The following is an 11,661-nucleotide window of genomic DNA, read 5'->3' as shown; positions in this document are numbered from 1 at the left end:
CTCGTGTTCAAGAGGTCTCGCAGACGCGACACGTCGCCAAAACTCGCTGCGGTGTAGACATCAAAAGAAGCAGCGCTTTCCAAGTCGCTCGCAGGCATCCACGCCGGCATAGCGGCCACATCCAGCGACGCCATTTGCGATAACGGCACAATTTTACACCCCAACTAACGTTTCTACAGTAGGTAAAGCAGCAAGTCACCGACGTGCCCAATGAAAACACCGCCGCACACGACCTGCGACAACGTAACAGCGTGACAGCGTTTCCAAGCACCGGTTTCTCCTATTCAGTTTCACATGTATGGAGTGATAGTGATCTAAAGAAAGGAAGCCGGAGCTAGTTTAGTTACTTTCGCCGCTTGCCGTGGTTCTCTGTTGAACCCTACGAAACTCTATGGTTGAACCCACTCCCCCATTCTAGTAGACCAGAGTGCACCAGAGTACACTCATGGTACACTCATGGCACACTATGAGCACACTGGCACTCTCCTACGGCTCCTACACTCATATTCTCATATTCCTCCATGGCGCGCACTTATGGTGCTGTAGAACATTTATGAAACAAATTATGTTATTATGATTATTTTTATTTTAAAAATATGCATAGTTATACATATTATAAGTCTTTGTAGGTTTTATACGAAACGATTCTCGAGTTGGGTGCGGTAGTAGTCGTTAGCAGACAATCCGCAAGCCAAGTAGACGTGCGTTGCATGCGTGTTTTGATGGCGAGTGATGTTTGCGCCGGCACATCGTGGTTAAATGCTGTTGTGTGGATTACGAGCACTAGCCGCTTTGCTAGCCATGCCATAAAGTTAGCAGCAGCAAAGTTATATTTATGCGCGGTTCGTGTCGCCTTTAACCATGTCCGACGACAGGACAAAGAGGTATGAGAAGATCGAGTTCCTCGGTGAGGGGCAGTTCGCCACAGTCTACAAGGCGAGGGACGTTGTCAAAGACGAGATAGTCGCCGTGAAAAAAATCAAGCTAGGAACACGAGCGGAAGCTAAAGATGGCATCAACCGGACGGCATTGCGTGAAATCAAGCTGCTGCAGGAGCTCTCTCACCCGAATATCATAGGTCTCTACGATGTCTTCGGTCACCGGTCCAACGTGTCGCTTGTGTTCGACTTCATGGTAACCGACCTGGAAGCCATAATCAAGGACACGAGCATCGTGTTGACTGCGGGCCACATCAAGTCCTACACCCTGCAAACGTTACAGGGACTGGAATATCTGCACATGAACTGGATTCTACACCGTGACTTGAAGCCGAACAACCTCTTGCTCGATGACCGGGGTGTGCTCAAGATCGCCGATTTCGGCCTTGCCAAGTTCTTCGGCTCACCCACACGCATCTATACCCACCAGGTATGAACAGTCGCCGGAAGCTTTCAAGAAAGAGAGAAACAAAAATGTTCCTTGCCATTTAAACGCAGCAAAATTATTTCACCACGTTCTATCAAAGCTACAGCTGTGATTGCACTCGAAGGAATAGCATCTAGGATAAAAAGTGCACGACAACGACAAAACACGGAGTAATAGTATGAAAAGAATGTTTACGTTCTTTTGTCCACTTTCGGGTTTCGACCACGTCGCCTGTGTGTTGCCATCAGGATGGCCGAACTTGCCCATCTCTCACTATGGTTCCAGTATTGTTTTCATGTACAACAGACGAACAGAATTATTATCCCGTTGACTTGTTATTGTGGAGCTTGTGACTTGCATGATCCGTTGACCATGCAAGCCAGGAGCTCAAGAGATCGTGGCTTTCATGGGGAGCATAGCTGCAGTAATGCCGGAAGCTGCGGGTTTGACCTGTGTGTTTGACCATGATGGCATTTGGATATCTATGTTTGATTAATTGTCGGAGCTTAACATTCGAAAGTAACATACAGGCCACGAAAATATGCCATAGTGGCGGACTGTGGATTAATTTGGGGCGCCTGGGTTTCTTTGACTTGCACCCAAAACGTTTTTGCATTGTGCTTCCCTTGGAATGCAGCCACCGGAGCTGAGAGTCGAACTACTGCTCGGCAGCAGAAATCCACAGCCAGTGTGGCAGATGCTCACAACATGGTATATTAAGCTGAGCACTTTATTTCTTTGGACCAGCTTAAAGAGATGCTATAGACTGAATGAAAGCTTTATTTTTATGCTGATGCTTAACACTGATGTGGGGACCCTTACGTTGCCTGTTGTGGCTTCCTTGGCGGTGGCATGGTGATGTCTGGATTGTGTTGGGTCCATGTCCGGGGGCTTGTCAGTCTTCTTTGCGATGGGGGCTAGGTATTGCTTGATGTAGGCAATGAGCCTTGTTTGGTCATCCTGTGTTGAATGTTGTGATGATGTTTTGTCCTGGTCCCTCATTACACTCATCGAATAGGTGGGCATGCAGTCGCAGTTCTCCCAATCGACTGCCCTGTAAGGTTTTGCTGCCACCATGAAGTCTTGTCCACAGACCCACTCCTGAAGTTATAGTAAAAAATAATAATAAAGGTGAATGCCACCTAGTCTCTGGAAGCCACTTTCTCAATTTCAACTCTTTTGAGCTCTGAACTGTCCCTGGCTGAAGAAGCGTGGTCGAAGATTGCTTGTGGCTAAGCGAAATAAATAGTGCCATGCATTTTCAGTCTAACCACATGAAAAGATTTTGCATATCGTAACTTATGATAGTATACTTTTATTTTTGTACAAATTGTGCCATTTTATATTGTATTTTGCATTTTGTTGTGATTTTGTATTTATTATGCCAGTAGATATTGTATTTTGCATTTTGATTCTCCCGCAGTTCATTGGCCCAGCTATGTATTCAAACTATGTGGTCTTTGTCTGTGCACCCCTCATCCCTTGCAGTAATGACACTACAATGGTGTAGGAATCGTGTAGATAAAAAAAGGGCGAGTCAACAGCGGTTGACATCAAAGAAAGACAAGGTCTTCTTGGGTGCATTAGTGTACCATGTGGTTTGTTGTTTAGACTGCACCACCTTCGGAATCAGCCCACATTTTTTAGGCTGCGGCCATAATTTTCTTAATGTAATGCCTACTTCTCGTTCCGGTTTTAGGCGCGCACAGTTTGAACAAGCACATCTAGGTTTATCCTTGGTGTTTCTTGCACTAATTATGCATTATTACTGTTCCATACACTAACATGGCGCATATTTTTCATTCCAAGCCTCATTTTGATGCTTTTTTCGTTGTACAACATGCACTAGAAGGCCTCAAATCACCTTATTTTATAAAGTGATCAGAAAGTGGCAGCCAGATACCATGAACCCTAAGTTGACCTGAAGTCGACAAAAAGGACAAGGCCTTCTTTGGCGCCACCTGTCGCAGCAGAAGCGCTGCTATTGGGCGGACCCTGTAAGACAGTGCAGTTCGCGACTTTGGAACCAATCAGGGCCCAGCATGGTATATGGCGTGTTCAGTAACAGAATTAATATTTTTGAAACACGTGAGTCGACACTTGTGCTTTCCATTTTGCATCATGGGCCTTGTTTAGCCAGCAGTCCTCAAATCACCAGTGACTGTGACTGGTACTCATATGTTGACATTCCTTATATCATTGCCGGACGTTTGTGTCATTCTTTTGCCTGTCCAAAGAGGCTTGGCTAAGAGGTCCTCGTTGTCGTGTTCAGACGAGAAAATTGTTTAGTAAATTGGGATTAACATCTTCTGTATATCGTTGCTCCAGGCGATCTGATGTCTCGCTCGATTCTTCCACCGATGCTTCATAGGTTTCATTGCCTCTGCTCTTGAGCTGGCGGCCAGGCTAGGCTCCTGTTACTTCAGCATCCAGTGAACGTATGCACCTGGGAGGTGCTGTTTCACATGGAACGGTGGTATCTGGATAACTGGACTGATTCACTCTGATTTGCAACTGGAGACGACTTAATTCCATTCATATTTTTTCAACTAGCTTTGCATGCTACCTGTCACCAACTTGCAATAGCACTGCAATGTGTAATAACAATGCTCCAGATGTCCATTGTGAGGTGGCCCGTATTACAAAAATACGGGTTTATGTCAGTTTTCCAGCTCATTTTCATGCAGAGCCCAGAGCATTGACATTTCAGTGGTGTGAATATAATGGGCACACTTTATCATTACCTCTTTGCATGAATTAGCTCGATAAGCGGCTAATCACTTTGCGCACACTAACGTAAGTGAAAATTGAAGGCTCGCAAGAGCATCAAAGCAGTGCCAAGAAAGAGCGAGCTGCTCAAACATAAGTTGAGTTGTGCTCACAGACTTTCTTGAATTGCTTTGTCAAAGCACAGCTTCATATACGGTGTGGCGACATCCGAAGAATCACTTTATTTGCGTTTCCATTGCTTTGAATGTTGCTATTCCAGCACACACACAAAAAAAAAGGACATGTTCGTTCATGCTGAGGACATGTCCAGCGGTACACATTTGTCATAGGTGAAAGCGAATAATTTTGCTATTGGGTTGGAGTCACAAAGCAAAATTCGCGTTATTTCTGTTGCTCTAAGCAAGAGCATGCATGCATTTTCGATGCCAGCACAACGTGGGCAGACTGGTCCCTCCTTGCCTGTGTTGACTCAATTTGCCGCACGAGGCGCTGATAGTTCTTGCTCCGACACGTTGCCTTGGCAGTGTCAGGAGCCTATTGCTATGTTTTCACACATATTTCACTACAATGGTTGCCCTTCTACGCCTGCATCATTGAACACTTGACGTCATTGTTTGTTTGATTCTTCCCAATTGGAATTGCTGATAAGCAATGAAACCGGTCTAAGCCTAAGGAACAGCTTGCTTCTCTGATGGTGAAATGCACACACAACAATGTGCTTTACTTATTTTGAAGGTGGAGCTGGCAGTTAAAAAATGCCATGTCATTTATTGAACAGGGCTGACCAAGAAATGTTACCTTGTGGAATTTGTGTGAAAATAAGACAGCGGTAAGCACTGCACAGTCTAAAATGTTGATGAAGGGGTAGAGCCCACATTAGTCTGGAATATACAAACTTATTTTCTAGAACAGACATGGTGGGGCAGCCTTTCTTCAAAAGTACCTAATGAGCTCCTCAAAGCACTTAGTAGTAAGTGGTCCTCTATCGCCTGTCCTATGGGATAGGAATTGAGGGAATTTCTGTTGGCCACACTGTAATGTAAAGCTCTATCTGCTGGCATCTGTACAGCGGCTACCAGAGGGGGGTGGGCTATGGGAGAAAAGGATAGAAAGAGGCAATAGTAAAACGGGGTGTCTACCAACCGGGAAAACCGGGAATTCTCATGGATTTTCAATAGTCTGGAAAAACTCAGGGAATTTGCGCTTCTATCAGGCAAAATTAGCCGTAATTTTATTGAAAGGGAAAGAAAGTCGCGGTAAAGCTGGCTTGAGTAGGAGGAGTTGCCAGTGTTTAGTCAACGACCGACTTTCCGGATGCCCGATAATTCGGACAGCTTCGCGGCACCACCGCGTACCCCATAGAGCCTATGTATAATAACGTCTGAAATTTCAGATGCAAGAACCCTTCGCCATCTGATTTTCCGGACTTTTTGCCGTCATGGCAGGTCCGAAACGGCATTAATAAAACCACCACCACCGCCGCCATTTTGATTACTTCGTCGCTCCTCGAACCGGCGCTCTCGCACGCAGATCCGCTAGCAGCCGTAGCCACCACCGCAGCAACGCTAGGCCTAGTCGCTTCTGCGTTCGCTATTAAGCTTCTTGCCGTTCTGTGCCCTGTTTCTCGTTGAAAGAATTCTCCGCTGTCTTCAATGGCACCGACTCCGCCTTTGTGGTCCTCGCGATTGGTTTCGAAGCTTGGAAGCACGACGCGTTGCATAATGCTGGTTGCCGAAAGTCAGCTTCGCCTCACAACAGCAATATTACGCGGTGAAGCGTGCGCAAATTATTGCGGTGAAGCTCAACAAGCGTGGGAAGGGGGCAATTGTCACGGGACACAGTATGTATTCCTTAATTAAACACGCGTGAACCCGCGGCCTCCTGTCACAAGATGAGGACCGATATGCCTAATAAGTGTACTGACAGGCCTTCAGAGCTTTTTCTGATGTGCTGCGGCAGTAAAACAGTAAAAGACATGCAGTGGCGTACCAACTATTTCTAGAGCTGGGGGGGGGGGGGGGGGGGGGGCATACCGCAGACGGTCAAACCTTTCGCTCTCTCTCTCTCTCTCTCTGTTATATATATATATATATATATATATATATATATATATATATATATATATATATATATTGCCAAATACTATTACAGTAAGTGAAATAGCCTGGAAATGCTTCTGTTATATGTATGTTTAACCGACAGGGACCTATTTATCGATCATTTAATTATTCTGTTTTTTGTATGTCGCGCTATTGTTTCTTACATTACACAATGTTAACAAATGCACTAAGGCTGTTCTCAACTTTGTACGTATATTTTCTTACTGATCCCTACTGTATTTTTGCCCTTGTACGTTCACAAATTTCGCAATGTATTCCAATGTTTCCAGTATTTCTCTGCGTTTGTCATGAGCTGTTTCCTCGTCATACTGCCATGTGGGGCGTAATGGGGTTTTTTCAAACCGCTGCATATGGCTTTTACCCTTACGTCCACTCTCATTCTGTATTCTGTGAAAAGAGAGACATAAAGATTATTATTATTATTATTATTATTATTATTAATCACACATGGTGAACTATGAGGGCCCGAAAAATGAGCTGAATTTGCATTTATCTCTTGCAACTATATAACATCTCCAGATGATACAGGGGCAAAAGGCAATGAGGTGCACCCACAGTGGTCTCGGATCATGCCCAGTAGCAGCGGTACAGCGTACATAAAAAGGCAGATTTGCTACAAAGAATTTAAATAATTCAACAAAGAATTGTGCTTGCTGTTTAAGTCTACAACATAAATGTATCACTAGGTAATAGTACTGTCGAGGTTATACGCAACGACGTCCAATCAACATAAATTACTTGTAATGTTCACACACATAAAAATAATGGACTCGCCATCCCGGCCCGGCAACAGTGGACGTCCAGTGAAGCTGTTAAAAACTACCACTACAACTGCTGAGGAGGGTATGCAGTGCTTTAGTGCTTTATAACGCCCCCCCACCCTTCCCACACACTCAATTTCCACTAGATTTGATATCTGTTGAGTTCATAGTTATTCAAGGGCAATTGGATAAATTCTTTGTCTGCAAAACACATTCATAAAGCTCCGAATAGCTTACATGCATAATATACTAAAAATATCATAATTAGTTCTCTATCGTTGAAGTTTGCCTACATATTGGTGATAACGAGCCCTTTATTTTCACCAAATATCAACAAAATGTATTGTTTAGTTCATGGAGGACATCGCTGAAACAAAGACGGAAGGTGTTATGATGCATGAAAATAAGGAAAGAAAAACGATGGCTCATTATTATTTACGCTTTTAACCGGGCCAGGAATGTAAAAATTTTGTCACACATTGCAGTTACAATGGCCCCCCTCCACTTTCCACAAAATATGAACCTGTTGTAAACTACAGCTATGTTGAGACACTGGGAAGCATAGTTGATAGCGGCCATATCACACGCTCTAATGCTTGAATAAGAAAATTTTACAAAGGCTGTATTTGATCCAACCACTTCACACGGGAAGTTTCCATTGGGCACCACCAATGTTCGCTAAATTTGGTCTTGGCGGCTTTTATAGTGCTGCCAGAGCAGAGGGCTTAATTCTTCTGTTCTCGTTAGACACGCTCAAACACGCTGGAGTGCTTGCATACGTAATTTATTACGAAAGCCATCTTTTTTGAACTTCACCTACACACCACCCGTTAATTTGTCCTTACAGTCACCAAACCTAACAAAGCTGCCTTCTTTAGTTCAGTGAGAACACCAGCCGAAATTAATATGTCGCACATGATGAAGTAACAACAAGAAAATGAGGGTACAAAGATTATTCGTAACCCTTCTCAGTAACCCAGAAATATTAAAGCTCTGCGACACATTCCACTTGAAATGCTGCCTATTCCTTCAACGTATAAAGTATCTTAAACTATCTTAAGACAATAGCAGTAGCGTGATAATTTCAAACACTTGTTCACAATTTTTTGATGCTGTATTTGATCAACACACATTTACCATCGCACGTAAACTTGGCGTATTGTTCCCCTTATGTTCGCACAATTTTATCTCAGTTGTTATTGTAATTATGCAAGCGGAGCCGTCTAAGTCTTACACCGCTCGTAAAACAGGCTAATAAGGCTATGGATCACTTGCATACCTATTCTACTTGAAAATGTGCATTTAACCCACCCATTTGGAGCATTGCCTACACCTTATCCATACCTTGTCCCTAATTTCCCCTAGAAATAAACAAGATGCCTTGTTTAGCTCACCGAGAACACCGGAGAAACAAACTATGAATCTCGTAATATCCCCTTCATTCATGGCATAACATTTGCGAATGCAACTTATTTTCGTTATTACTGTGTAGTGGTTACAAGGAATAGACAGTGAACATTAGGCTTTGAGTAAATTGCGCATTTTGCTTTTTAAGGTACACCCGTAAGCAAAAGTATACGGACCACAGGGTCTCCGAAAAAACTAAATTTCTTTGCAATTAACACGCATAAACTGAAATTGAGAATTAGACTGGAAAGTTCACAATGTTAAGTTTGGGCTGTAGTCCTCACTTTCAAGTTGCATTCACAGGCTGAGGAAAAATTTTGTTTTATCGCGCAATTCCTGGTTCGTATACTTTTGCTCACGGGTGTACACCCATTCCACTTCTCAGTGAAATGTATCGCTTCAAACGACCGCTTTCATGAAGGTATTGCCCTCTTTCACGTCCCTTCAAAGAGGGTAATGCCTTGCTGAAAGCGAAGTTGGGTGTTTGGGTAATATAATCACAAAAGATTATTTCTCCCTTGTTGTAATGCTTGGGCCTAATAAGTAACCTTTGCAAGTAATTTGAGTGGGTGATTCAATATATTTATTGAAGAAACGTAGCACGACTGACTGTACAATTAATGAATATTAGTTACTATGTATTTACGATGGGTCACTATAAAATTCAGAGGCATTCTCCAACCTTGACTTGCCTTCTATATGTGGAGTCTCCAGCACTTTGGGATAAAATTGATAGAAATAGCTCATCTTCGAAAATATTTGCTTCTGTGTGCATCTCCTTTTTATTCGTATTCGAGAATGTCTCACTATGAGTTTTATGCATTTTTTCCAATATATCTTTATTTTTTCACTGTGCATTTTACTAACTCCTTCCTTCTGTTTTCTTTTTGAATAAAATAAACACTACCCCTTACTATTCAAGCTGGATTAAGTCATTAAAAAAAAATTTTAGCATGCTTACTAGAGAGTGACACCATCGGATGACATGGTGTCAGCCCATCTCTTGACATAGAACAATGTTCTGTGTCGCTCAGGGAATTTGGCAAATGCACTCAGGGAAAACATGGAAAACTCAGGGAATTGGGAAATGTCAACTTGATAGACACCCTGAAAAACGATAAGGGTAGGGGAGACTGTGTGCACTTATGCACAAAAGATTGACTGCCACTGTCAAGCTCGCACTGCAGTATGAGAAACCAGAAACTGAACGAATCATTGCTTGCAGGTGGTAACCAGGTGGTACCGTGCACCGGAGCTGCTGTTTGGTGCACGCATCTACGGCACCGGCATCGACATGTGGGCAGTCGGGTGCATTCTGGCCGAGTTGCTCCTGCGAGTACCATTCTTGCCCGGAGACTCCGACTTGGACCAGTTGAGCCGCATCTTCCAGACACTCGGTACGCCCTCCGAGAAGGACTGGCCCGGCATGCCAGCATTGCCCGACTATGTGCAGTTCCGCAGCTTTCCTGGCACGCCCTTCCGCCACATCTTCACCGCTGCCGGAGACGATCTCCTCGAGGTGATCGGACGCATGCTGGCCATCAATCCACTGTCTCGTTGCACCTGCGCAGAAGCTCTGCAGATGCCGTACTTTGCCAATCGCCCTCCACCAACCGAGGGACCCAACTTGCCGCTGCCAGCCGCAGTCATGCAAAAGAGAAACGGTGGTGCCACCAGCAGCAGCAGCAGTGGCAATGGCAACAGCAACCATGGTTTGAAGCGAGCCCATAAGGGCGGTGATGACCCTAGCGTTATTAAAAAACTTGTTTTCTGATGACTGTCAATGTTTTCTCTATTGTGATGTTTGTGCAAAGCCTTGAGTGCTGTGGCATGTGGACGTGTCATGTGTCTGGCTTAGAATGAGGTCTAGTTTTTATTCCCAAAAGCACTTATGAGCCAGGGCCATCGACATTCATCTGTTTGTCGTGCCTTGGTTCAGTCATAACATAGATATCATGAGAGATGTCCAAGCAAGCCTGCCTGAAATAGAACCAACTATTTGTTCAAATAAATTCTCTTTATTTACCAGAAATTATCCTGACTGGACTCGTGGGCTAAAAGCTGCAAGGAAACAGTTTGACGGAACCCATGAGAACATACACACATTGTAACATGGGACAGGTAAATAGATAACAGAGGTTTAAAAGCATCATACATGAAATGAACAAGTTATTTACACAGTAGAATATCATTATACATCAGTTAAGAGTATTTACTTTACTTGTAGAACCGAAAAATAAAACAATGCATTTGTGTTACATTGCAAAACAAATCATAAGAAGCCAACAAACACTGACACCAAGGACAACATAGGGGAAATTACTTGTGCTTAATAAATGAAATAAAGAAACGATAAATTAATGGAAATGAAAGTGGATGAAAAAGCAACTTGCCGCAGGTGGAAACCGAACCCACAACCTTCACATTTCGCGTGCGATGCTCTACCAATTGAGCTACCGTGGCGCCGTTTTCCCATCCACTTTCTTGGTTATTTATGTGTCCTAGTAGAACCCTGGGAGTGTTGGCCAGCGCCACCACTCACAGACCTTGGTGGCGGACCTAGAACGTCCTTTTTGCCTCAGGCGTCACAAGAATGTGATCGTTTTTTTGGGTGAAGGCAACAGGTCAATAAACCCAGACATGCTGCCTGAAGGCATCAATGTTGCTGGATTTGAAACCCTCGTTATGTAATAAACGAGAAGAAAGGGGGTTGACCGAGGGGCCCAATATTTATTAGTCATATCGTAAGAAGCCAACACTGACACCGAAATTGGTTCGGTTCCCACCTGCGGCAAGCCGTTTTTTCATCCACTTTAATTTCCATTAATTTATTGTTTCTTTATTTCATTTATTAAGCACAAGTAATTTCCCCTATGTTGTCCTTGGTGTCAGTGTTTGTTGGCTTCTTATGATATGACTAATAAAATTCGAGCCCCTCGGTCAACACCCTTTCTTCTCGTTTAATGCAAAACAAGCTAATTCAAGAAGCTAATAAAGCACAATTCAACAATAATACATAACACTCTAATTTTACTAACAGAAAGAAATTAAAACACCACTAATAGAAGAACTAACTGCAATAGGATAAAGTAACACCAATAGAAGTAACAAGAATAGAATAATAATGTATAAGACATCAGAAACCACAGTAACTTATTATGTAGAACACAGTCGGTTGCGAATGAAGACTGCATTTTAATGGATAATTTAATGAATAAATAAATTAGTAGTTCAGAAATATTTCACGTAATATATTTACCATGGGTTTGTCTAAGTGT

At 43.3% G+C, this 11,661-nt stretch overlaps 2 protein-coding genes across 3 annotated transcripts in view; one reads left to right on the top strand and one right to left on the bottom strand.

Moving 5' to 3' along the window:
* LOC126529852 (ankyrin repeat and SOCS box protein 16-like) overlaps positions 1-376 on the bottom strand; it is a 90,822-nt gene extending 90,446 nt beyond the window's left edge. The window contains exon 1 of one of the 2 annotated variants that reach the window (XM_055070135.1): positions 1-376. In XM_055070135.1, the coding sequence (XP_054926110.1) occupies positions 1-134 (134 nt within the window). In that variant the 5' untranslated portion in view covers positions 135-376. The other variant, XM_055070134.2, reaches the window with a different exon arrangement.
* A 308-nt stretch (positions 377-684) lies between these two features.
* Positions 685-10,167, top strand: Cdk7 (Cyclin-dependent kinase 7). The gene is made up of 2 exons (XM_050177411.3): positions 685-1,368; positions 9,609-10,167. The coding sequence occupies exons 1-2, from the start codon at positions 862-864 to the stop codon at positions 10,155-10,157; spliced, it is 1,056 nt and encodes a 351-aa protein (XP_050033368.1). The 5' UTR covers positions 685-861; the 3' UTR covers positions 10,158-10,167.
* Positions 10,168-11,661: the final 1,494 nt, after the last annotated feature.

This window comes from Dermacentor andersoni, chromosome 5, assembly GCF_023375885.2.
Source record: "Dermacentor andersoni chromosome 5, qqDerAnde1_hic_scaffold, whole genome shotgun sequence".
In the NCBI taxonomy this organism is placed as follows: domain Eukaryota; kingdom Metazoa; phylum Arthropoda; class Arachnida; order Ixodida; family Ixodidae; genus Dermacentor; species Dermacentor andersoni.
Note: the sequence above shows the minus strand (reverse complement) of the source record. Positions and strands in the feature narration are given on the sequence as shown.

What these genes read in the sequence shown, in the direction of transcription:
- Cdk7 (XM_050177411.3), top strand. Translation starts at nt 862, where the DNA reads ATGTCCGACGACAGGACAAAGAGGTATGAGAAGATCGAGTTCCTCGGT. An exon ending in CACGCATCTATACCCACCAG is followed by an intron (nt 1,369 to 9,608) that starts GTATGAACAGTC and finishes CATTGCTTGCAG; the next exon opens with GTGGTAACCAGGTGGTACCG.